Source organism: Aphelocoma coerulescens, chromosome 2 (genome assembly GCF_041296385.1).
Source record: "Aphelocoma coerulescens isolate FSJ_1873_10779 chromosome 2, UR_Acoe_1.0, whole genome shotgun sequence".
In the NCBI taxonomy this organism is placed as follows: domain Eukaryota; kingdom Metazoa; phylum Chordata; class Aves; order Passeriformes; family Corvidae; genus Aphelocoma; species Aphelocoma coerulescens.
The window spans coordinates 129,540,419-129,567,158 of record NC_091015.1 but is presented as its reverse complement, the minus strand read 5'-3'; the positions used below and the strand labels follow the sequence as shown (position 1 = coordinate 129,567,158).

Below are 26,740 nucleotides of genomic sequence, written 5' to 3'. Positions count from 1 at the left end.
CATAGCAGTAGCAGTGAACAAGTCCTACTTTAAAAAGAAATAGTAATGGATCTTTTAGTATGCTGTCACCAAGAATGCTAAAGCCCCTCCTGTTTCTGTTGACTCCTGAGCTGTGTGGGAGATCTCTGTGCTGTTTCACTCAAAGCTTGTTGTTTAGCTTTACAGGGCTTCTTGTCTAGATAAGATGGGAGATCAAGCTGCCATGGTAAGTACCTGATTATTTCTAATATCCCTGTTTAATAATGAAATTGTGATATCACTGTTTAATAATTAAGTTCTCATTGCATTTGAATCAGAGACCATACTAATTTTTCTTTCCTTCTATGTTAGATAACTGCTATATTGCAATCACGCTTGGCTAGAACTTCATTTGATAAAAACAGGTACTTTTCTAATCACTTTCTACTGGGAAATCACTTTCATCTTGTTGGTTGATTAGTCTACTGCACTGATAGTTAGATGGCTGGTTGAGTTAGTGTAAGTTCTCCAATTCAGAGAGTTAGCTTCTTTTTGTTCTGAAGCATCTGGAATGGAGAGTGGGAAATTCTGTGCTGCGAAGATGAATGTGTTACTTTATCTCCAAAACATTTCATTTATCTGTGAATTTGTTGCAGCTTGACATCAGTGTATGCCAAATAAAACTAGTTTTAGGAAAGTCAACTGGCTTACTTCTCTGAGACTGGAGCAGAATGTAGCAGTATTTCTTTCTGGAGTGCCTGTTAAAGTGGAGGTCTCAACAAAGAACTTCTTCCTGTGTAAAACAGGCTTAGTGAAGTCCCCATTCTGATGTCCCAAGGCTATAAGCTAACTGAAACCTTTCTAAATAATTTAAGGGTGCCTCTACCAAAGTAAGAACTGGAGGTAAACTTACTCCTTTTCTTCACTTGTAGATTTCAAAGCATTTCTGAAACGCTGCATATGGAATGTAAAGCAGAAATGGTGACGCCACTGGTGACTAATCCAGGGCATGTGTGCGTTACTGATGCTAACTTGTACTTCCAGCCTCTTAATGGATATCCTGTAAGTGCCTCATAGATGGTCTTGCATACAATCTGAGCACGCTGCCGTGCTAGTGGGCAGTTTTAATTTTCTGTACTATTTCTCTGAAATGCACATAGAGCACATCTCCAAGAAGACTATTTCCAATTACATTTAGAAGGTCCTTAGTCTCCCTTTGATCTCTGCTGCTCTGCTGCATTCAGTGTATCTCTTCTTCTGAGGCTTTGTTCTGTGCTAACTTGCTTGAAGTTTACCTCCTACTGACAAAGCACAAAATGTCCTTTCCTTATTCTCTATTAATATTTGAAGATCACTACTTGTAACATTTCATTTAAGATAAATTTCTCAGTCTGATGGTGTTTCAACTTAGTGAAAGCTTTATATCCATGGAGTTTACTTTGGGAGCTCTTAGCTAGGTTTCCTATTAAACTGATCACTTCTTTCTCTGGAGGAGAGCTGAGTACATGTTGCAGATGGATTACTGCTTGGGATCTTTGTCATAGAAATAGTAGTGATGGTCTTAGCAGGCCACTGATTTAGCTATGATTTTGTGAAATACCTTCAGTATGGACATGGCAGTAGCATGATCACCAGTGAACTTTAATTCTCAGACTAATCTTTCTTTTTTCCACTCTGCTTGTCAGCATGTGAGATTGCATCAGCAGCCCTGATGCTGTTCCAGCTGGGTATGACTGGTCCTGCAGGCTGGTGGAGTAGTCTGGCCAGGGATGAAGAACCAAGCTAGACCCATCCTCTAATCCCAATGCTGTGCTGCCAGTTCCCTCCACAGGGCTGAGGACTGAAGCACACCTCTAGTGCTCTCATCCACTGGTACCCTGTGGGGGAAGAAGGGAGTCTGCCTAACTTGAGTGCCCTAAGGACAAGGAAAAGACAAGCAGAAGATTCAGTGGAGTCTGGAGGCTCAGACACAGGGAAAATAAAGAGAAAGCTCTGAGTGCTCTGAAAGGAATGTTGAGTTACAGAGATCATGTCTGTGACGAGGCAAAGGAATGTTTGGAGCTAGTACAGAGAATGGAGAAGGGAATTGGAGAAAGTGTGTTTGACAAAGGAGGAGGAATTTGGGGGACAGACTTTTTAGCAGGGCCTTTTGCAATAGTTCAAGGGTAATAGTTTTAACCTAGACCAGGCTAGATTCAGAGTAGACAGAGAAAAAAGAAGGTTTTTACCTTGGGGGTGGTAAAACACTGGCACAGGTTGCCCAGAGAGGTGGTGGATGCCCCATCCCTGGAAACATTCACGATTAGGTGCGACCAGGCTCTGAGTAGCCTGGTCTAGTTAAAATTGTCCCTGCTCATTGCAGTGGGGTTGGACTAGACGGCGTTTAAAGGTCCCTTCCTACCCGAATTACTGTGATTCTGACATGCTGGAAGCAAGTCCAGGCAAGGAAAAGGGTTTCAGTGGGATGACGGTGCCATTCTGATTCCACCCGCCAGGTGGCACCGTTGGCGCAGCTTGCCCAGCAGCCCAGTGGCTCCCTTTCAATACCGTTTATTGTGTTCTGCTTCTCTCGTGCATGAGCATTGTTACTGGCCACAGACTCGGGGATAACACACTGCTGCTTGTTGATTCCTCAACTGCTTTGCTACTCTGGAAAAAACCAACAGCAAAGACTAGCTTCCTCTTTTTAACATAACTGCTTAGCATCACTATTCCTCTGCTAAAATGACATGGATGGATATTGTTTTCATATTGCTAGTATCTATAGTCAAGAAAGACTTCAGATTGTCTGAGGAGGGTAAGGTAGAAGAACATAAACCTACTAGAATGTCTCCATCTTTTTTTTCCCCCTCCCTCTTCCCCCACAGAAACCAGTTGTACAAATAACACTGCAAAATGTGCGTCGCATCTATAAAAGAAGACATGGGCTGATGCCACTGGTAAGCTCAAGTATTTATTTTATTTTAATGTCATGGTGTATATATGGTTTCTTAAAGTGACCAGCTGAAACAGTCTGCATCATTAGGTAAAAGCCATGTGTTCTTAAAAACTCTGTATTAAATAGTGAAATAGTACTCAATGATCCTTTCTGGTTTTTCAAGTGTTTTCTTTTCCTGTGTTGTCAAAAAGATAAAAGCAGAGTGAATTCTGACAAGGATGAAAAACTTCTTTCATAAGCAGTCAGTATAGGGGAAGGGAGATGGGAGTACCATCAGGGAGCAATTCATTCCATTTATCTCAAACACCTATCACAGGATTGAATGAATTTCTCTCTCATGATGTATTTTCTCTGGATTGATTCATGGAGGAGGTTTGGTCACTGCTTCATATTGAGACTTAACGTGGAGTGATGAGTCCCACTGTACATGACTGAGGAATGACAAGAGTTCTGCAGTGAAACCTCAGTTGTGTGCTTTCAGTGTTAGCACTGGAATTTCAGTCTTGTAGAATTTTTTTTTTCTCAAAACACATGTAAACCAAATATATATTTTTTTTTTTTGCCTGAGTGAATGGAGTGATGCAAAGAATTAAATGTCTATTACCTATGCTTAATCAATCCAGACAGAGCCAATATATTGGCTCAGTGTAAACTGAATGCGGTTATGATTGGAAATAGAAAATTTAATGTTAGATTTTATGGGAAAAACTGCTACCCAGTATAGAGTTGTAAGTCTTACATGTTAGTAACTGGAACATTCTGTTAAAAACCCCAAATACTACAGCTTGTCAATAATTGGTCTCATTCCCCCCCCCCCCCCCTTTAACTTTTCAGGGACTTGAAGTATTTTGCACAGAAAACGATCTGTGTTCTGACATCTACTTGAAATTCTACAACTATCAGGATCGAGATGAGGTCTATTTCCTTATTGCAACATATATAGGTTTGCAGTATTTATTTATTAATGTAGTGTGTAGTACCTTGTGAAGGGAAATTTGTCTGGGTTTTTCTCTGTTGATGTGTGGGAAGAATGAGAAGAATAAACAGATATATAAGCTGTAACAATTTTTAATAGAAATAAGCAAAGATCAAAATGAATGTTGTGAAATAGCATCTATTTGGTTGTGTTTGAAGAGCTGAGTGTGAAAGCTGAGGTGGCATTATTAAGGCAAAACTAATTATTTTGATTTGCAACTTGATATGCACTGTCATTTAACCACCCCCTTCCCCCCCCCCCCCCCCCCCCCCCGCTTCAAGGAAAAAAAAACAAAAATCAAACAAATGAAACAAACAAAGCCACAAAACTCTTATCTTCAAAGCAAGGGATAAATAAGGTCCACACAGCTAAATTGTGTTTTGCTGAAAAAATATAGACTAGCTTGTGTGTGGATCCCCCAGGCCCTCAGTTAAGACCCTACTGAGAAACCTCATGTAAGAGGTAGATTTCCAGTGCACACATAAATACCTGAGCTTTCCTCAGTCTTAGGAGTGGCTGATGAAAATTACCATTCTGAAACAGTTAAATTCTCATTTCTATTAAATGTTATATGCATTAATTCCTAGAAAGTGATGGATATTTTTTGCAGATTGTAAACAGAAGCTTCCTAAAATGTGTGTGTCCTGGAAAAAAGGGAGAAAAAGACAGAGTTTTTCTGTAATTTGAAACTCTGAAACTCATATTTACTGCCACTATTGAAAGTGTTTATGTAAATTTTGTGCTATTTTGTTGTTGTACTGGGACTCTAGTTCTGTTTCAATGAATTCACCTAAATATCAGTTGACATTTCCCTCATGCTTCACAAAGAAAAAATGGAAAGGCCACGAAGGAATGATAACTTTCCTTGAGAACTGTTTTAGTCTTTTAGATTTTTCTTTGAAAAGGAAATAGACTCTGACATCACCTTCTCTGTATTGAAATAGCTGCATGCTGTTACCCTGCTTCAGACTTTGTTTCCTGGATAATTTTCTAAGGTGAAATTTCAAGGTGTAGATGAAAATGCTGATAATGTTGGAACTTAGTAAAATAAAAAAAGGCTGAGCCCTTTCTCTGAAAGTGTTTGTAGCACTTTAGCATCTCTCCCTGACAGCAGAAGAGCTTCTCTTTGAAGGTGCTAACACTTTTTATTTGTAGAATTAAAAGTCCTAAAGTGAAGGAAAGGTTGGAATATGTTTTTCTACCCTATAAAATAGCTAAAATAGAGGCCTGCCATAATCTAATCCAAGTTTGTCTTGATGTTGTGCTATGGTTGCAGTCCTTCAATTCTGCTATTTCAGGCACTTGCCCAAGTGCTGTATACTGAATCAATGGAAGAAAATTTAAGAATAAATAAATAACCCAGTTTTCCAGCAGTGTACCTTGGCATTACAGCTAATAAGCAGAGAGTAGTGCAGTTTGAATTTCTTGAGCTCCTGCCTATACTTCAAAGAGAACTCCAGGTGCATAATTCTTACTTTTTTGAGTGTGGGTCAAGTTTTCTTTTCCTCTAGTCTGTTTCATTGGATCTGAAATTAAATCCTGTTTGTGTACATACATGACTTCTTTCCACAAGTTATTGACAATGGATGTCCTTGGTTGCAGTAGGAAAATATATTTAATTTTTGCTTGACTCTAGCAGAACTGAGTCTAGAAATTTGAAATCTTAAAGATTGCCAGATTGCTGAGGGAGTTGTTCATGGTCTGCAAATATTTTTCCATTCCTATGTAAATATTCACCCATTTTTACTGTGTTTGGTTTCAGAACTCCTTCTTTATGTTTTGCTTTTTTTTTTTTTTCTGACCAAATGCAATTTAGGCCCATTTGCAGGGACATTAAAAAGCTATGGTAGCTGTGGAAACATGAAGTTGCCAGTAAATTCTTACTTGTTCTATTAAGAAACTATGCCCTTAATTATTGTATAGTATCTTGTGTAATGTTAATCACGGTATAAGTTAGGGGTCAAACTCTAAACCTCACAACTCTTAATGTTTTATTTTATTTTAGAAAACCATATTGCAGAGCACACAGCTGAAAGTTATATGTTGCAGTGGCAGCGAGGACATATTTCAAATTACCAGTATCTTCTCCATCTCAACAATCTGGCTGATAGAAGCTGCAATGATCTCTCCCAGTATCCTGTATTTCCTTGGATCATAGCAGACTACTCTAGTTCAGTGTTGGGTATGTGTATACAAAAAGGCATGTTAGTGCATTATGACCAACCTGAAATGTGTCTGTGGGGCTTTTACACTGCATAAAGTTCATGTTACATCAAAATGAACCTGGCATTAGTGATCTCAGATGTTTTCTTGTGGACTTACCCCTCCCCTTTAGCTTAGGGGATAAAATACCTCACCTTTTTCTGTTAAGTATTGCACTCCTCAGATAACAGAGTATGTACCAAACATCTGCTTGGTTGCTTTGCAGATTGGCAGTACTGAGCATTCAAAGACTTTCTGTGATTCTTATAAATTGAACAGAACCATAGAAAAGTAAAATGACTTTTTTTTTAACAAGTTATACACACTGAAATGTGTAGAATCCAGGTGTTCTTTTATAATTCTTAGCATTGCAAATTGAATGCAAGAGGCTGACAAGGCTTGTGCCTAAATAGACTACTTGATTAAGGGTCTTAGTGCAGTTTGTTACAGCTGGTGAGGGGTTCAGTGGCTCTGACCAAGGAAGCTGTGACCGGTCCAGAGAGATGGTCCCGAAAGGAATCGCCTTCCCAAGGCCTGGTGTCTTCCCTCAGCTGCTGGCAGGAGGGCCTGTGCAGAGGCTGTCAGCTCTTTAGTGATTGTCAGCTCGTGATTCCAGCTCAGCTCTGCAGGGCAGCCTCCAGGCCAAGCCAGACCAGAGAGAGTCGAGAGGCTCGTGTGGCTGTTCCACACGAGGTAGCTTTATTATCCATACTCTGGCGAAGGGGAGCTACGGGCGAGCATCTCCCTCTCGCAGGGGCAGAGGGCAGCTTTTATAGGGATACAGGGGATGAGTCTCAGAGGGTAAAGGCCAATGGGTTACAAAGGATCTGCACAGGGTCTCCCAGAGGATTGTGGGTCTGACTTTTCTTGCCCTGACTAAAGAAGTGGTTGCCTTTCCAGAGAGTCCTGCTGGGTGATTATGCAATCTCAGCAGAAATCCCTCCAGGGCAGTGGCTGGGCATACCCTACAGTTTGTGATGGGAGTTTGTCCTTTTGAGGAAGGTGTCCTTCTGCAAGAAGCAGAGTAGGGGAATCTCATGGTATTCATCAGCACCTGCTCAAACACTTCAATCTGATTGTATGGTGGGACTTAACTGTAGCCTGACAGAATGGTTAGTGAGTAGGAAGAGGATGATAATGGCTGCTTTTGTGCCTTTGGTAGCAGGACCTTGACTACATGATACTACTTGTAATAACTGTCCCATATATTAACTATTAGCTCTTAAGCAAGAGGCATGAGATTATATGGACTTGGAAGGAAGATGAGTAGCCATTTACAGTATGACTTTATGGGATTGCAGTTAGTAGGGAGGGAGAAAATTACTGGAGGTGTTCTGTGTTGGTTTTTGTTTGCTTTGTTGCTTCTTGGTTAGGTTGGGGGTTTTTTGTTTGTTTTTAAATATTGATTAGAGTATGCTAATGTCTAACAGAATGCTTGGAGTCTATAACCATGGGTTTGGTTTTTTTTTTAGATCTGACAAAGCCTGAAACATTTCGTGACCTGAGTAAACCAGTTGGTGCCCTGAATAAGGAAAGGCTGGATAGACTCGTGGTATGTATATCTTGGCATTTATATGCTGAACACTTTGTGTCTTGTACATATTGGCAATAAAAGGAGCTTTGTTCATCAAGCTTTGGGAATTGTGTTATGAATTATTATATCTAAAGTTAACTATAAACCTTATCAGAAGCAAACATACCTATAACCATTCTACATTTATTCTCCAGCTTAATTTCATCAGTACTGGTTTTGTCAGTACTAATTTAAAATTATTTGAATCCATTTCCTCTCTCTTACTACTGTTTCACATGTATATGCTTTTAAAAGTCTTGCCTTACTTTTGAAATAGTATCCCCAAATCCGTTTGACTGTATATATGGTGGCACTGGGATGGTATAAACATACAGGGATTTATGAAACTTCAAAACCCTTGGATTTAAATGTGTAATGTAAAACACATGTTTGGAAGAAATAAGGAAAAGTAGTAGAAATTTTAAGTATTTCCATTTCAGAAAAAAACTAAATTTGAGGGAGAGTACTTCAGAGAGGAAATTTGGATCCATGGAGGTCAGAGCACTAACTTGAAAATTCTATATGCTTATAATAGTGCACTGTGTGTTTCTATTTCTCAAGGTAGGCAGATTTTCCTTTCATAAGCTGTCAAACACATAGTTAGAGACTTAGAAGTTCCTCTGTTGCTTGGCTTTTAATTATTTGTGTAAAATTATTATCTTCTATGGAAAGTTAATTATGCCAAAATATTTCACAGAACATTAGAAAAAAATATTGCCAGAATAACTCCATTATATTGATAAAAAAGATTAAAATATTTCAAAATCATATAGCTTCCTAAGGTTGTGGAAGGTGAGAATATGAACAATATTGTGTTTACAGTAACAGTATATAAAGTCTTCCTTCTAAGATCTGACTTTCCTCAAACTGTTATTGGCTTCATGCTTACTGCAGTAAAAGTCATTCTGTTTATATTTTGATACATTGCAGAGTAATTCATAGGAGCTTCAGACAGGAAGGAATCTTCCAGGTTGATGAAAGTCAGTATGTTCTTCCATACTCTCATTAAACTTGATGTGAAAGACAAAAAGGAAGAATTTGTTTGCACTTCTTTGAGTTTGAGTCACTGCAGTTATGTGTTAAAGTGAGAGAGGAAAAAACACTGAAAACCTGGTAGTTTTGGATGATCAGTTATAACAACTATTTTGCTGTGTTGATTTACTGCTCTGATTAAAGCTGCATGGTTATTAGAACTTAGAGTTTGTTTTATCATTAGAAGAAAAATTGAGGGTGGTCCTAATCTGTGTCTTTAAAAAGAAACAGTGTGTATGTGTTCAGTATTGAGAGAAAGCAGGAGTGCTGATTTGAAACAGACATTTCTTTCTTCTTCCTGTGTTGCAGACACGTTATCAGGAAATGCCAGAGCCCAAGTTCATGTATGGAAGCCATTATTCTTCTCCGGGTTATGTTTTGTTTTATCTCGTTAGAGTTGGTAAGACAACTTTTATATGCTCTCTCAGCAGACAGTTACCTCCAAAGCAGACAGGATTTGGAGCAAGCTGATGCTGTTTTTCTTTCTCCAAAGCTCCAGAATACATGCTCTGTCTGCAGAATGGAAAGTTTGATCACGCTGACAGAATGTTCAACAGGTTTGTTTACACTTTGTATATAACTAGGCTGGTTTTGTTTTCAAATATGCATCAATAGGGAGTGCAAAGCCTTAAAAATATTTTTTCTAACAAATGTGTAATTGGTCTGTATTATCTAGTATTGCAGAAACCTGGAAAAACTGTTTGGATGGTGCAACAGATTTCAAAGAGGTAAATGGCTGGAAAGTTATTCAAATCTTCTCATCTGTGCTTTGCTTTCTCATCTACTGTTAATTTGAGAGTATTTGGTTGGAGTGTGTTAGGTTGTTTTTTGTTCTTGTTTGTGCTTTTTAGTTGTGTGGGTTTGGTTTTTGTTTTTGTTTTTTTTTTTTTAAGGCTGATGACTGCATTTTATGAATCCTTTATTAACTGTATATTAATCCTGTATCAGCTCCATGTTTGCTTGTCTGTGCCTGCTTTCTGGTTCTTAGTTTAACAGAAGTATCATTGTGAATGCTATTGGAAATACATGGGAATTACCAGAGTATGGATTAATGCTGAAAAGATGCAATTTTATGTATTGTTTGGTGGAATCTTGTAAGGATTTGGATGTATTGCAATGCTACATCGAGAGAGTTAAACTGTAGTAGTATCTTGGGTTTTTGAGCCTTAAGAAACCCTAACTTGTAGAATACGTTGAGAATAATAAACTGTCACATAGTAAATACTGTTCAACTCCTTTATCAAAGAAACATTATTGAATACAATGATGCTTTTTTAAAAAATAGTCTACAGTTAATGGTTAGATATGGTGGTGGTTAAATAATTGATTTTATCTCTGAAACTTCGGTTATAATTTTAGCTTTGTTTTAGATTTTAGTCTTGACTCTTACTTGATGTCCTAAAAATGAGAAGGTAGCTATGCAATGAGAGTTCTGAAGATATTCATAGATATTATGGATTTATATGTCACACATTATGTGTTAAAAATGTGTGCCACTCCAAATTTAGCAGTTTAGGTCAGAGAACTGTCTTGTAGGGAAAACCTGCCCAACTTTAGGGCTTGACATATGAACTTTAATAACTTTCTTTCCACTGAATGATCTATTTAAGTGATCAAAACTAAGCTAATACCAAAACTTGGTTGTTTTTTGTTCTTTTTTTTTTTTAATTCCAGTTGATTCCAGAATTTTATGAAAATGATTCTAGTTTTCTAGTAAACAGTTTGAAGTTGGACTTGGGAAAAAGGCAGGGTGGAAAGATGGTTGAAGATGTAGAGCTTCCACCTTGGGCATCAGGTAATAGTAGTCAAACTTCTTGTATTTTTAATTAATTCAAGATTGCTGGAATCATGGTTCTTCCTCAAAAATGTCCATTCTAGTTTCTTCTAAATTAATTCTTTCTTTAAAACATTGGCATAATTAATAGGTGCTTTTATTTTTTTGTAAAAAAATTGATGTTTAGCATGGGGTGTTTGGTTGGCTTTTCAAGAAAGAGGAGGAAGAGAGATGGATACCAATATTGAATGGGATGTTTTCTCCTTTAATTAACCTTTCTCTTGTCAGGTCCTGATGACTTTCTTCAGAAGAGCCAAGAGGCTTTAGAAAGTCCATATGTATCAGAACATCTTCATGAGTGGATTGACATCATATTTGGCTACAAGCAGAAAGGAAGTGAAGCAGTTGCAGCTCACAATGGTAAATACACATTTATAGAACTAGCAAAAAAATAAAAAGGGATGTTTCAACTAGGCAAGAATGGTAAATCACAACTTATCTGTAATGCTTATTTTGTGCTTTGAACGTTTGATCCTGACTTGAAATAGTGACTTACCTGGTAGTATTGCCTTCGTGGTGATTTGCATCTTTGAAGATGTGCTTCAGGGGGTGGACAAGACGATTCTGTAGCATTGCTGGGAATTGCTTGCACATCACAGTGTGGCAATAGAGTATGGAATTAATGTTTCCCAATTAAAAATGGGAGCCTGCAGGGCCTCCAAATAAACATGTATTTAACTTTCCTCCACTGTAATTTCAGTGACAGAATTTCAACGCAATTTCCCCCTCCTCCTGAGAGAATTGGCAAGGGAAGGAATGGGCTAGTGGGCTCCAGGTCTTTAGGAGCAAGCATGAAGGAAAAAGTGTGTCTTGGTTTGTCCTTGTATACATACATAAGACTGAAATGTGAAACATTTCACTGTTTGCAGCCTTACTCTGAACATGTATCTCATCACTGTGGGCCCTTACAAAGGGGATGTTGTTATGTGTCTGCTGTGTAGATGTGTTTATTTACACCTAATACTATTACCAATGATTAGCTTATTCATCAGTCTGATATTTTAGCTGTGTATGTTACTACCCAATAAGGAAATGCCCTCTTGGTAAAAAAAGAGTAGCAGATCATATTTTTAGGATGTTTATTCCAGAAGCCCTTATCCTTTTAAAGGACTACAAGTAACAGCTAATATTGAGATAATTTGCACTTAACAGCATAGAATATGTTTAGACGAAAACTTTCCTACAACAGTGGTGAGGGTAGGAATAAACAACTCTTCATTTTGGTACTCAGTACTTTTTATTTCCAGGGTAATATAGTTGAGATAGGACTTGTTTTGTTGGGTGGTGGGGGTTTTGTTTTTTGTTGGTTTGTTTTTGGGGTTTTTTTCTGTTTGCTTGAGGGTGTTTTGGGTTGTTTTCCTGTTGTTCATTTCTTTTCAGTGTACTTTCTCCACATGCCCTCAACATATGATGGGTTATATTTTAGAATTTCGGGGTTTGGCATCCAGTCATACTGTGAGCATAAGTGTCAATTACCACAGACTGTAAATACAGTAAATCAGCATATAAATTATGGCACCTATATTTTTACCTCTCAGAAGAGAGCACTAATGAGAGCACTTTTTATGCATAATGTGCTATTTCTGCTGCAGTATGGAATTTTATTAGCATAATGAATTGCAGATGCTTAAGTAGGTAAGAGGCAGAAGGGATCTGTGTATGAATGAAGTTATGTCAAAGTAAATAATCTTAAGCAGAGGCCCCAACGTCATTTGCGTCATGGCAATTCACCTGGAAAGGTGAATACACAAACCTTTCTGATCATTCTTTATTACTTTCTGTTCCCTGTCTAAAAATTAACCAGAGATCCAGTTAAGCAGCTGTGCTTGCTTGGTTATTACTTATTTGTTTATTTATTGGAGTATTTAATGAAGTTTAAATAAGTGATCCTTCCTTTATGAAAGTACTGATTTCTTCTGGAACTTTCTGAAAATCTCTTAGAAATCCTAAACTTTTTTTGGGTAAAAAAATCCAGGATTAAAATGTAAGACCTCAAACTCTAATGCCTACTGAAATACCTTTTTTGTGAGTTTAAAAATGCAGCTTTGTTTATAGGAAGACAAACAAAATGAGCCTTGTATATCTACATTGTACAAATAAACTTTTTTTTCCAGTGTTTCACCCATTAACTTATGAAGGAGGAGTGGATTTAAACAGGTAATTAACAAGAATCTGAATTTTTTTGTTAAAGCAGTTAGCTAAGTTTCTCAGTATCTCTTGAAGTTCTCTGCTAGCTGTAGAAGGGCTCTGTATATGAACAGTGTTTCTTTTCCATTTTATACTCCCAAATATGCAGAGAACCAGCATCTTGTTCTCAGTTCTAGCTTGCATTGAAAGATTATTACTTGAACATTTCTTCAGTCTGGCTTTCACGAAATTGCTTCATTTTTTCAGTCATTGAGAATATTGTCATTTTACATAAAGAAAATTAAAAAGTTGTTATATGATTATGAATCTGCAGTAAATCAGTTCTTTAAGAATGTGTGATGGCCTATAGTGCTGTAGTAACTGCACATGCAGGCCCATGCCTTCAGGGGAGGGGAGGGAAAAGTAGTACTTGTCTCCTTGGCTTAATTATATATCTTGTTTTGTAAAGTATTATGGACCCCAATGAAAAAGTAGCTCTGCTGACACAAATCCTGGAGTTTGGACAGACGCCAAAACAGTTGTTTACAACCCCTCATCCTCGAAGGATCATTCCGAAATTGAAAAGCTTGTCTCGAACATCTAGTCACAGCATTTCCATAGCTGAGTCTCCAGGTAAATGTTTAATAGATAAACTGACAATGTAAAGGATTTGTAATTTTGAGTAGTATCTTTCTCCCACAGGATCTCATTATACAACTCTCTTGGCTACTTTCCCTGTAAGCTAACCCAAGATAAACCCATGAACTAAATCTTAAAGAAAAACAAACTAGACCAGTTTAAAATTTGAAAGTACAGATGTTGCCCTGTATTTTGCCTTCTGTTCCAGTGTTCTCCTCTGGGACTGTTCAACCTCTGTTTCTGAAGGTGTGGGAGGGCTATCATCCCAGCCTTTCCTGACACTTCAAATTCAAGCTGATGTGACAGCAGTTGCACTGACCATATCTGCAGGCATTTTAAATGATGTAAAGATTTGTTTGTGTTTTTAACAGGGATGTCTTAGGGGTAATCAGTTAATTGGCTTGATCAAAGTAAACCCTAAGAACTTAAATAAAGCATCTGCATTTTTTTCCCTTTTCCATGACTTGAATGAAAATCTGAAGGGATTTTTTTTTTCCCCCTACATACTGTAGGGCCAGAGTTGACTGAATAACTTTCTTCAAGAAAATGATTGTAATGCCCTCACAGGCTCCTGTTCAAGGCAGGACTTAACACCATTTCTCTGAAACTAACATGCTCTTGTCTTCATAATGTATATAGTGATTTAACTATAAATTGGGCTGAAGATTCAGCCCAGGTATCACTTGGAAAGGTTTTTCACATTTGATTGTCTTTAATTCACTTACCATTTGATGGCCTTCACTTTTAAGCAGAGGAATGACAATGAGTGCTACTTAGCATGGCAGCCTGTAGCATCCAGGTGGCAAGAGTGGCTTTGGAAGTTGTATGTGGTGATAGTAATGGTCATATGTATTAAGTAGATGTGGTGGTTTGCTGCCTAAGTCATTAATTCACACATCAGCAGTTTCTCTTGGGTTTGACCTTCTTATAATAATCAACATCTAATTCTCAATTTTGTCACATTTTTCATCCCTTAACTTCTGCAACAGTGAAATGAAGTTGTGATACTCTTAACAGAATGCAACAGAATAATAAAATCATATACTGTATTGTAGCAGTAAATGGCTTTTCTAGATTTTTTCCATCTGGAAAGACCTTGACATTTCAAAGGACATCAGAACATCACTGCAGAGTTTTTGGGTTTTCTTTTTTTTTGTTTGTTTTCCATTTTGGAATTGTGTTCTATAAAGTCTGCAGTTTAAAAGCACTCATTTGGTAAGAAAAATCCTGGTTTTGACTGTGTAAGCCTATGCAAATTCAGGAAGAGATTTGGGGAAAAAGTCAGTGATCTTATCACTCTCTGCATTAGCCTAAGGGTCTTATTCCTGAAGCTCTGCATGATTTCTGTACTTTCATATTTATGTCAGCTACCTAGGTATTTGAAATATGTCTTTTTATTTTCTCTTTGTGATGAAACTTTATCGTGGCATTTTATTGCAGTTTCTCCAAATGAAGAATCATTTGAAGATTTGACAGAAGAAAGTATAACACTTGCCTGGAACAATATTGCCAAACTAAAATTAGATAAGCAATATAAAATTCACAAAGAGTAGGTACTATTCTTTTCAGTCAAAATTCTTCCATTAAATTGGGGTGGGAGATCTGTGTATCAATCTGAATGATGGGTTAGGGTTTAAGGTAAATACTTTTCTTTGTGAGATGACTTAGTGATTTGATTATGCAAGATGAATTTGAGTATATGATGGGTTGTGAATCCAGAGAAGGTATTTGTCAGCTTGATTTTTGCTGTTGTTTTTCCTTAGCTCTAGATTTGTATAAGTTCATTACCATTTTAGTAGCTGAAGCAGATATTGATTACTCTTCTCTAAAACTGATAACAGCAGCCAGATAAAGACTTCTGTTTAGTTTTTTTTTTATAACACCAGGATGACCAAACTTCTTCATCCCATCTGATTTGAAAGGTTAAACACTTAAGTTTTTCTACTGTACACCTCAAGCTGCTGCTGTGTGAGCAGTTTGCTAAGTCTCCAGCTATAGGTTTTCAGTTAATCCAAGTACCAAACTACTGTTCTGATGTGTTCCTAGGGAGTCAACAGTCAGTAGGGGCACTCAGGTGGACTTTGAAAATACCTAATAATGAACAATGTCAGCTATATTTTAAAGAACAGATTTTTCTTTGGCCCTATCTCTTGTCCTAGTGACTGGGCTGGTTATGAGGATTTCTTACTACCTTGAGTCCAGCTACTTTCTTGGTGACTGTAATCCAATCAAGGAAAACATTATCATGTCCCTAAAACAAGGTAATATTTGTAGTGAGAAACCTGTTACCAGATTGTTAGCATTAGAGAAATCCTGATCCTGGAGAGACTCAAATTTCAGCTTCTGATTATTTTTATTACTTTTTTTTTCTCTGAAGACTGCTGAGAAATAATGAGACACAGAGCTGTGTAACAGAACTTTGGCTGTGCAGGATGCTCTGGGCTTCCTAATTCCCTGACATAAGCTTTGTCTAAATTTCTACCTATAGTGACTTTGCCAATGTCAACTTAAAGGAGAAAAGATGTGCAAGTTCCAATTCCTGACAATTGGGGTATTCAGTATCTGCTTGTAGGCAGCTTCTTGACTATTTGTAGCTGATCCAAAATTGGAAAACTAAATGTGAAACCATTTATCCTCTCACATGGGCGAGTCCCTTCTGATAAAGATAGAGTTCTTACAGAACACTGTGGGGATCCTGTCCTGGTGTTCCACATATTATGTCAAGGTATATTTTTGTCTCTAGGCAGATAACACACCACTGAAGTGTTTTTATTCTTCTTGAATGTCTTAGCTCTTACAGAGCTCAAATAACAGATTTCAACTCTAGTCTGTTTACAGTATGGTGGTTAAGTTTCAAAACCTATGAAGTCACCCACAAGCTTCCTTGTTTTAAACAGGGCAATTACTGGAATAGCTGTCACTTGCAATGGGTCTTCTGTTTTCACTACATCCCAGGGTAAGTATTGCACAGGTATTTACCAACCTGCAGTGTAAATGCAGGTTTATGGGGTTTTTTCAACAAAAGGACATGAAACTGAAATACATATCTGATGTAATTAAATAGTTTAACTATATGAATTTGCTCTGTTTTAGATGATTTTGACTCAAGTATTTCAGTATTATTTAGGCTTGGAAGATAATTTCAGTAATAATAATAATGGAAGTTTGTCCATTTAGATACCAGAGTTCTCGTGGAGTTTGATGAGCTTGGAGTAGTCCATCTGTAACTGGCGCAAAACAGGGTGGTTCCAGGCCCAAGTCACAGGCCTTAAGAAGAGTTTCTCAGAGACTATGAGAAACCTGTGTCTGCTTCCCATAGTAAGATATTCAAGCAGGAACAAAATTATTAGCTTCTAGAATATAAAATAGTCCTTTTTTCTTCTATTTTGTCCTTGTCCCCAGATTCAACTTTGAAGATGTTTTCCAATGAATCAAAAACCATCCAGAGAAGTGTGTCCTTTTCAAATATGGTAAGTTGCTGTCAAAATAAGGAGATCTGGAAAGCTGCTCAGAGAGATGGCTCTTAGCATCCATCAATGCCTCTTTTCTTTCCCCTCCCTACTCAGTTTTATTGTGTGTGAATAATTTAGCAGAGTGAATTGAGACTCTGTCAGGCCACCAGAGAGACAGCACATTCTGCAAACATGGGGAAGGAGCATTAATTGGTTACACTGGCTGTGTTCTGAGTTGCCCTGCTATCCAAGGAAGAACTTGTGGTAGACAAAGATAGTCTGGCATCAGCAGAGGTGTCTTCCTGAGCAATCCTGAACTACCATTGGGACCAGAATTGCGAAGCTTAAATTCCACCCATGTGCTTACATCCAGCATTGCCTTACTGCACCCAAGTGTTTGAAGCCTGAGTCAGCCAGCAAAGAAAAACCAAGCACAGGGGAGTGGAATCTGTGCTGGGTGAAAATGAGCCATCCTTCCTCCATGAGCAATGATCTCAGCAACTTCTGAACAACATTTTTCCCCTGCTCCTAAAAAAACTGGCAAAGGGATTCTGAATTTGATTTTCTGTGCTTGAGCACTGTGGCCAGACCTGGGTCATAAAGATACAGTTGTCATGTTCAGTCTTGTATTGGTGCAAGACATCAAGATACATCAGTTTTCTCTCTACCGTCATCTCTGGGGGGAATGAGAATGGCAAATGTGTTGCCCAGACAGAAGCCATAGCATGTCCTGACTGGTCCCCAAGTAAGGTGCAGGATCAAGACCCTGTGGTTTGCCATGGGACACACTAGCAGGTGAATCGAGATACATCAATTCCTAATGCTTCAGCAAAGGGAAACTTTGGAATGTTGCTTCTTGGCACTGTGAAAAGGGAGCTCTTTGACTCCTAAGCAAAAAGTCTGTTTTTCATGAGGAGGTCTTGTATACTCTTATTCTTCTCCCCTGTAGTTTTAGTGCTGATCTAAACACTTACAGTAATGTAGTACAGCAAGAAGTAGTCTTTACAGTCCAGTGGCTTACTGTTCTTCAAGTAGACCTAAAACATGACCAGTAATGATATCAGGTAGAAGCACTGGGCTGATTGTTGGTTTTTTCCTTGCCATTTCCAGTGATGGTAATGTAACTGAGCAGGTATCTGTAAATGTTTCTTGTTGAGAATAGCAGGAATTAGTTATATTTGTTCTTTGGAAGAGCTGAGCTGGTAAGTACCTGTGATGGAGAACAAACATCAAAAGAAATCTGCATTTTTAGTTCGTTAGCCATTTGAGTCCAGAATTGACAGCAGCTTAAAAGATGATCTGACGCAGTTAGTTCTGAGTGAGGAATTACATACTTCAATATACCAGCTTCTTTGGAAAATCTATCAGTTCTGCATGTATTTCTGAATGTCTCTGCTACCTTTATTTAACAGAGATGAAGTATTCTTGTTGTTCAGTGTCCAGCCTCTAAGGTTTTTCTTGGTCAGTGTTCATATAACATCTGCATGTTGTTTATAGAAGATTAAAATGCTTCTTGTTCTCCAAAAGCATGTTAATATACTTTTATTGAATTTGGGGTAAGAAATTGAATACTACTTTTTTTTTTTCTTACAGGCTTTGTCATCTTGTCTGATCTTACCAGGAGATACCACTGTCATAAGTTCTTCATGGGACAATCATATGTGTGTATTTATTTCCTATTGACTTTATTGAATTGCATGGGGTGCCTTGGTTGTTACGTTTATGGTTTTAGATAATGATACGGAAATTCGTAGTTAAAACAGTGTCTGTTTCTTTTTCTTCCCATTAGATTTCCATTAGACACTACAGAAACAAAGTTACTTTATCTAGAAAAAAAACCCTTAAGTTTTACAAAATGTAATGCTTTTGTAACCTTCCTCTGTTAGATATTTTTATTCAATCGCATTTGGAAGACAGCAAGACATCCTAATGGGCCATGATGATGCAGTCAGCAAGATCTGTTGGCGTGATGGGCGCTTATATTCTGCATCTTGGGATTCCACTGTGAAGGTTTGTAGATGGGGTTGTTACAGTTGCATAACTATTTATAGCCAGCACTCTGTAATATTCAGACAGCCAAATGCTTTGGGCTGGATGTACCTCTGGTACTAGAGTAATAACCTAGCTAGTATCACAGTAAGTTTACTTTAGAGTTTATTCTTCATTTAGCTTTAGCTCAACTGTTTCAAAGCTAAAGTGTTATTTTTCAAGAAATTTCATTCATTCTAATTTTACTGTAAAAAATAAGGATTCTGAAGACAAACTGTATTTGTTGGAGGAACTGGAATGTTTTGTGACTTTGGTGATTCTGTTTCCGGGGTGGAATAGACTTCCAAAATGTTTAATAATTTTGTAGTTTACATTCTTCAGCTAAGAGGACCAGAAACTTGCTAATTTTAAAGAGCATGCCTACAGTTAGGTGGAAAGATAATTTGGAAGCTAGACACAGGAAATAATTTCCCAAAGACTGCTGTGTATGATTTTTTGGCAAGTACACATTCAGTGCAGTGATATACCCACTCTTAGGTAAGCTCTGTAGCTATCTGGAGTCAGCAGAGTCATCTTCAGCACGTGGCTCTGCTTAGGGTAAATGAGTTCAGGTGCCATTTCTTGCTGTGTTCTGCCACGTAGGCAAGGCCCACAGTGAACACCAGCAGTCCTCCTTGTAATGTGAGAGTTCAGCACTAGAGGAACTCATCTGGGGTTATACTACTGCTTCCTTGAGCAAACTTAACTATCTGTGTTGTAGGTGTGGCACTGTGTTCCTGGAGAGACCTTGAGCAATAAAAAACACCACTTTGAACTGCTTGCAGAGCTAGAACATGATGTTAGTGTAAGTATGTTACAGTATCTCAGTATGCTATAGTATCTCAGAATAATAAAATTAATTGATCATTTAAATCATGATCTAGTGGTAAAGCACAAGGGTTGGGTTAGGGGCTGAGGAGTGTATTTTGGGAAATGTGTATGGGGGCTTTTTGTTGTGTTTTTGGGTTTTCACTGTCTGATGGTTCTGCTCCCTGCTTCCTGGGTTGAAAGGCCCACTTCGGGGGACTGAAGCACCAGTGTAAACAGAGGTTTCTTAATTTGTCTTGCTCAGCTTGTGTGCACAGAATTCCTATGGGGGCAGGAAGGATTGGGTGGCTTTTGTTTGCTTCTTTGGTTTTGAAAACAGACTAATCTTTTTTCAAGTGTTTTGATTGTTACAGCTTCCTCTTAATGTAAGGCAAGCAAATGAAAAAGAATTCCTGAGTTGTTTATTATGCTATCAAATATCTTAGTGAATTTCACTGTAAATATATAAACACATTGTGTGCAATGAATCATAAATATGTAACTGCATACTTTTGTTTATAGCCTCTAATGTCAGCCTAGTAAGATACTTAGAATTACTGTATTCTAAACCTCCTAAGAGTTAGTTTTTTAACAGGTCATGTTGGCAAATAGTGAAACAGTTCTGGTAACATTTAAGAACTGTAGCCAAGAGAATTGGAAACATTGATGGGTAGGAAGTTTTTTAAAAGTGAAAATTTTACCCTTAAGGGTAGAGTCTGGCATTTAGATGGAGAGTATTGGTACTAAAAGCAATATGAAATGTTACTTAGCATTTCTGATTCAGCAAAGCAAAAACCTTTTAAAATATCTTTAAGTGACCTATTTTTTTCTTTTTATAGTTTGGATTTTTCATACTTGTACTTAATTTAAGGATGTTGAGAATTAAATTCAAAGCTTTTCATAAATAAAATATCATCTTAGGGATAATGGGCTTGTTTTGTGTATGTTTAAAACCTGTCTCAAGATGGCTTACATGAAAGAATAGGAAAAATCATGGGATGTTTAACTTCCTAGGTAAATACAATCGACCTTAATGCTGCAAATACCATACTGGCATCTGGAACCAAAGAGGGTACCATTAGTGTTTGGGATGTTTCTACAGCAACAGTGTTGCACCAGTTGCCATGTCATTCTGGGACTGTATTGCATTCTGGCTTTAGTCCTGGTATGTTGGATTTCTGTTTTTAATACGCACTCTTGGGAGTTTCAAAGGGAATCTTATTCCTGATACCATGTAATTTATCTTTCCTATTAGAACTACTGCTTTAAGGGGGATGGTAAGATGTTTTGGATTGTCACACATCTCCACTGTAAAGAATTTAATTGTACACAAGGCCATGCTAGGCTGTAGACCAGTGGTCTAGATTCTAAACCAATCTTGTTTATCTTTGCTTGCTTAGAGACTTAATTTCCAGTAAATTATTTATAGATAAGTAGGTCAGGCAATGTCACATCCAACATGCTGATCACAGAGTGCTTTAGTGACTAGAACCAAATGTCTGAACATGTGTTGTTGTTGTTTCTTTTGTTTGCTTTCTTCTTTTGTACAGACAGCAGACATCTACTGAGCACAGGAGAGGACTGTTGTTTTAAAGTGATAGATGTACAAACTGGAATGCTCATATCTTCTGTGACTGCTGAAGAGCCACAGAGGTAATGCTGAGAACATGCAGGTTACAGAGCTGTGTGGAGATAGTTGGTGACAGCAGAGTGGGAAGGGCAGTAATACTGGGAACTTTGTTTTGTTGAATCACTTTTTAGAGGGCAAAGGCTGACACTGTACCATGTTGTGTGCCTTCTGATCAAGCTTTCCAAACTGGGGCAAACTCAAACAGCTAAGTAAATAACTTTTCAACAACAACTTTAAGGTCCTTTAAAGATGATGAGATCTGTAGCTAACCAGCTCTTCCAGCAGCTGAGCTACTGAAATTTCCAACAAGGTGACAGTTTTCTTACTTAAATCATCTCTATAGCTAATAATTGATTCTTTGGTTTTGTTTTGGGGGGTTTTAATGTTGTCTTTTTATTTCAATAATCTTAAAAAATGATTGACTATTAAAATCAAAGACCAATCACCTTTTTCCAGCAACTGAGAAGTATACAGTTATTTATGGTTTATCAGGTAAACAGATGGAATGCTTACTCAGTTACTGGAGTGAAAATACAGCAGCTATACATGGAGTACACTTGTTCATTTTTAGTGGATATATCTAAACATACACATGTTCACATATATATTTTCACTAGTTATTTACCTGAAAGTCATCTTTGCAGTTCAGGAATATGAAGTGGCAGAAGTGATGGCTCATGAGAGCACTGGGATATCACACACGTGTAGCTGACTGGGTCCTCTTCTGTTAGGGGATTATGTTTTATCCTCTGCCAGGGGAAGGCCTAGCTGGATCTAGGGTAGTCAGAGAAGCAAGTTTGGGTTGTGACTCTTTAAAATAATTTGGGAATAATCTTTCCAGAAAGACTATGTTAAAAAGTGGAGTTTCCTTTGATTTCATATCTCTATTTCCAATTCTTTTTTGACCTAGTTTGGAAATGTTTGGCTGTCGTTATGTAAAAGCTTGACATGAACTAACTTCAGACTTACTTGCAGGTGCTTCAAGTGGGATGGAAATACCATCTTATCAGGCTCTCAATCTGGTGAATTACTGATTTGGGACATTCTTGGAGGAAAAGTTATTGAAAGAATCAAAGGGCATACAGGTATGCCTGAACTATTCCCATTCTCAAACTGAATGCAAGATTTCTATTTTCCAGCTCTTTTAGTACTGAAAACTTTGACTCACCTGCTCAGCCAGCAGGCTGTTCTGATGTCAGCTTTACATGAAACACCAGAATTAAAAGTAGGGCCATGTGAGCCGCCTAGGAAATCTAATAACAATGGAGGAATATTGCTCTTTACCAGACTGGCCAAAGGGAAATTACTCTCAATTTTTCAAATTCACACAACACTGTGAAAGCCAACCTTTTTCTACCTCTTGGCCCTCAAATACAGTATAGACTGCACTGTATCCTTTGTCATGGTCTGTCCAGGCTGAGTCTAGCAATGTTAAATAAAGTTTACTAGAGAACTTGTTTTGGATGGGGATTTATAGGGTGATTAAATATATCTATATAGTCTCAGGACATCAGCAACCAGGATGTGTGCAGAAAAACTACCTCCGTTTTATTCAGTTAAGTTTTTAAGGCTATTTAACTAAAAACAGTTGTTTCAAACTTCCCTACTGTAAGTTTTACTCTGGAACTTGACCTGTGGAGAGATCATTCTGGGCTTCTAAGGCATGTGCTACAAGATGTGAATACACTTTTAGCATGAAAATTCCAAATGGCAGAGTAAAAAAGCTCATTCTCCATGAATGCTTTCCTTAGTTGCCATCTGCATTCTACACTGCAGTGGTGATGTCCCTCTAGTACCAAAAGTCAGCTGAGGCAATGGAGCATGAGATCATCACTGTGAATATGAGCAGCTACCTTGAAGCCTACTAAAACTCCTCTTAGCATATATATGGTGTCACTGAAATCTAATGATCAGACTCGGCTAAACTCTCTTAAAAAGATCTGTTCTGTCATCTCGAATACCACACTCAATTGCATTTGGATTTATTTGGTTTTTGCTTTGTTTTGTTTCCCAGGTGCTGTAATGTCCATGTGGATGAATGAACAGTGCAACAGTGTTATTACAGGAGGGGAAGACAAACAAATCATGTTCTGGAAACTGCAATACTAAGTGCCTTTCCCTCCATTTAAATGAACTGTAATTTTAAACCAGACGTTTTAAAGGAACTTAACTGCGTGCAATGATGGCTGCTGAAGTTCAACCAGATAGGAAGCTTTGTTCAACTACAACTTTCTATGTTATGGTGACTTTACTGAGAGCTCTTAACTTCCATAGAGTATGCATTTGTTTTTCATGGACTATCATACTGAAATTGCTTGTCTGAAATGATATCTGATATGAAATTAAAGACTTATTTTTCTGTAATTAAAGAGCTCTTAACTGGCAGTCATTGTTTGATTTGGAATGCATCAGAGCTTGCTGTTTGAACTGCTTTGAAAGAAGCAGCAGTTGCATTCTTAATTTAAGCCTTTGCAGGTGTGTGCAGCTTAATGCTGTCATGTCTCATGCCATAATGCATGTACTTTGTGTGAAATCAACCTTTCTTTTTAGTAGAGATGCACGTGATTGTAAATACTGCTTTGAACATCACAGCAGCTGCTGTTCTGAGCAGTCCTCAGTCTGGGCTCCTAGGTAGTCCTCAGCTGTGGCTATTGCAAAGGCATAGAGCACAATAAGAACATATTCTCTCTTGCTTTTTCCTGCCAAACAACAGCACTAATGTATTGGTCTGAAAAGAAGACAAGCATAAAGTTGATCTCCTTACAGACCAACTACACACACATGTATTGGGATAAATATTCCCCTAATCCTGTGCCTGAAGTTAGAGCATAAAAGACTATCACTCCTCCTTTTCCTTATTTATATTACTATCCTTCAGCATTTTCATGTTTTGTTTTCTCAACCTTCTTTAATGCAAAACACCTTTGGGATGGAATTTTAGTATGGCCTTTAAACAGAGCTAGAGTTCCTGGGTTTACTCAATTCCCCAACCCAGGAACAAAGCAATGTTGGACAAGGATTACTTTCTCTGTAGGACTTCAGGGTATTATTTGCTGGGAGGAGCTGTTTTGAAGTGAAAGACTTGAAATAATACTTAAACAGATCTTCAGTCATACTCAGGCAGCATTACAAATGCAAATGCTTATTGCTGTAAATAAACTATTTATTTCCCTGCTGGTGTTGAGGTGCCCTGGCACTGCATCCAGGGCAAGCGTTCTACTAAACTGTGTTCAGTCAGAAACCCGGCCTTGGGTTTGACACCCAGTGCCTATTCCAAGGCACAGCTGTTTCTTGGCCTTGTAAAACAACCAGTTTAGGATTAGGGGCTGTTCTCTCATTCTCCCGCTCTTTTATTGTGTTGGAGTGTGAGCTTGTTTTTCAGTGAGGTAATGGTATTAAACCAAAGTGGTATTTATTTCAGCTGCACTATGCACTTGGCTTAGCAGTTAACTGGGTTTTTATGTAATCAGTGCATGTGTGTGGATAAGTCACACATGGCAAAAGACTTAAGCCATACCATGCCTGCCTGCTGTACCAGTCTTAATCTTGCAGAGCAGTGTTTGGTGTCTGCTCTGTTTCTTCACCTTTCCGTTTATTTATTTCCCAAACATACTCTGGTGTAGACAAAGAAGACAGAATGTGATTTTTCTACACATGCCTGGAAACGGCTCGGGTGAATTCTGGATTGTCCTTTGTCACTAGGGGGCCTCCTGCTGAGCTAAACCAGAGGAAAATGACCCCGAAGCTTGTGACCCCTCAGTTCTGAGTTAACCTACCTCAGACAACATACCCTTCTTTTGGTTCAATATGGTTGCATGGTATGCATAGCATAGGAGTGCAGCTGTGGTTTACCTTCTGCTGTAAAGCATGCCCCAAAACAGGGCCCTCACCCACTGCTTCATTGCCTAAAGCAACCATAGGTTTTTAAAAAGGAAAAACCAGTAAAGTTAACCCTGGTGCCTTGATATTTCCTTGCAGTTTATTTGAATTTATGTACATACATTTAACCCTAAGTTACTCTTCAATGCTAGCTGATTTCTACCTTAAAACAAGAGCTTTTTTGATTATTCTTTTACTTCTGGTTGCTACCTGCTATAGCTGGAAGTTCTTGTACTGAAGTTCTACCCCTGTTTTTTCCAATGGATTGCCCCCAGTAGTTCCAGCAATCTAGCTGATAACAAAAAAAGATAACTATGGTCATCTTATATTCCCCAACATATTTTTGTCTTGGGTTTGTTTTTTTGTTTTTTGGGTGTTTTTTTTGATGTTTTTTTTTAGTTTTAGCCAGACTTGGTCTTAGTAGGAAGTCACAAGATTTAAGTGACCAAATGCCACTGGTCAAGCTGTAAAGAAAGAGTTTTAAAGCCCCATTAGATCTAGAATCAGCCCTTGCTGACTCATCTGCTCCTAAGTGAAAACAGGTTAGAAGCAGAGATCAGTGTCTAGGCTCCAGGGATTTCACAGCTAAGCTAAGGAGTTTGGCAAAGCCCTTAGAGATGACTGCAGGCACAAGGCTAGCCCATGGGGCTGAATTATACCAATGCTATATGAAGCCACCAATTACTGCCAGTGTAGGCTTGCCACAGTGGTTCCAGAGACACATCATTTAGCAACCAAACTGTCCCCTTAAATTGGCTTGCAGGATGAATTTGATCACATCTCCAGCCTGAAGTACTGTAATGGTTTTCTCTGGGTTACCATAACTGAGAAATTCATTTGAGAAACAGCAAGCGCCACAGCAAGACATCTCTTGACAGGCAGAGCTGAGCTTACACTGCTGAACTTCACTCCTCCCAGAAGAGCAGGTTTCCCAACCCTGCTTTTCCTACAAAAAGGAAAAGCTATACTTAGCTACACATGCTGAGGAACTGGCAGGTGAGACTGTTTATTGCAGACTGCCAAGCTCTGAAGTGTTTGCTTTTCATTTTGGTGTGATCTCTTATACACTGCAAAAGATTATGTCCTTTAAATGGACAAGCAAGAAAATAATTAAGAGGCCACCATCCCCAGACCAGTTCAGGATCCAAGTCAGTTCTGAAGGAATGGCTAAACTGATTCCCCAAATACATCTTTAAAAAATAATACCTCTACTAAACTAAAGTTCTTTGCTTTGGCTTCATGCTGCTGCCAACTATGAGGAAAACTGAAGTTCAGTGATCCTATATTTCATAGCTGAAATCTGGAAGAGAGCAGAGGGAAAAAAAAGTAAAAAGGCAATCACTGAACTTTCAAGTCTCAGTTGAACATGCCTGTGACCCGTTGTGGTGGGCTGATCCCAACGAGCAGCTGAGCCCCTACTGAGCTTCTCACTCACCCTGCCCCACAGCAAGAGGGGCAAGAGAATCAAAAGGGCAAAAGCTATGAAAATTTGTGGATTGCAATAGATGGGGGGACTAAGTGAAGGGAAAACAGAAAGTGGGGAAGAAAAAAAAAGTGATGCAAAGGTAATCATTCCCCTATTCCCCCAACAGACTGCTGCCCAGACCAACTCCCTCAGAAAGATTCCCCCCTAATTATTGCTGAGCATAATGTCAAAGGGTGTGG

At 38.3% G+C, this 26,740-nt stretch overlaps 1 protein-coding gene across 3 annotated transcripts in view; it reads left to right on the top strand.

Annotated features, from left to right (window-relative positions):
* NSMAF (neutral sphingomyelinase activation associated factor) overlaps positions 1 to 23,565 on the top strand; it is a 39,514-nt gene extending 15,949 nt beyond the window's left edge. For all 3 annotated transcript variants that reach the window (XM_069004802.1, XM_069004803.1, XM_069004804.1), the window contains 24 exons: positions 158 to 205; positions 331 to 383; positions 891 to 1,020; positions 2,826 to 2,897; positions 3,731 to 3,839; positions 5,878 to 6,054; positions 7,547 to 7,626; positions 8,989 to 9,079; positions 9,173 to 9,236; positions 9,356 to 9,407; positions 10,354 to 10,474; positions 10,742 to 10,873; positions 12,628 to 12,670; positions 13,110 to 13,273; positions 14,720 to 14,828; positions 16,177 to 16,235; positions 16,682 to 16,749; positions 18,325 to 18,392; positions 18,618 to 18,741; positions 19,481 to 19,564; positions 20,581 to 20,731; positions 21,117 to 21,219; positions 22,172 to 22,281; positions 23,211 to 23,565. In XM_069004802.1, the coding sequence (XP_068860903.1) occupies positions 158 to 205; positions 331 to 383; positions 891 to 1,020; positions 2,826 to 2,897; positions 3,731 to 3,839; positions 5,878 to 6,054; positions 7,547 to 7,626; positions 8,989 to 9,079; positions 9,173 to 9,236; positions 9,356 to 9,407; positions 10,354 to 10,474; positions 10,742 to 10,873; positions 12,628 to 12,670; positions 13,110 to 13,273; positions 14,720 to 14,828; positions 16,177 to 16,235; positions 16,682 to 16,749; positions 18,325 to 18,392; positions 18,618 to 18,741; positions 19,481 to 19,564; positions 20,581 to 20,731; positions 21,117 to 21,219; positions 22,172 to 22,281; positions 23,211 to 23,305 (2,307 nt within the window). In that variant the 3' untranslated portion in view covers positions 23,306 to 23,565. The remainder of the gene's footprint in view (positions 1 to 157; positions 206 to 330; positions 384 to 890; positions 1,021 to 2,825; positions 2,898 to 3,730; positions 3,840 to 5,877; positions 6,055 to 7,546; positions 7,627 to 8,988; positions 9,080 to 9,172; positions 9,237 to 9,355; positions 9,408 to 10,353; positions 10,475 to 10,741; positions 10,874 to 12,627; positions 12,671 to 13,109; positions 13,274 to 14,719; positions 14,829 to 16,176; positions 16,236 to 16,681; positions 16,750 to 18,324; positions 18,393 to 18,617; positions 18,742 to 19,480; positions 19,565 to 20,580; positions 20,732 to 21,116; positions 21,220 to 22,171; positions 22,282 to 23,210) is intronic.
* The last annotated feature ends 3,175 nt before the right edge of the window (positions 23,566 to 26,740 follow it).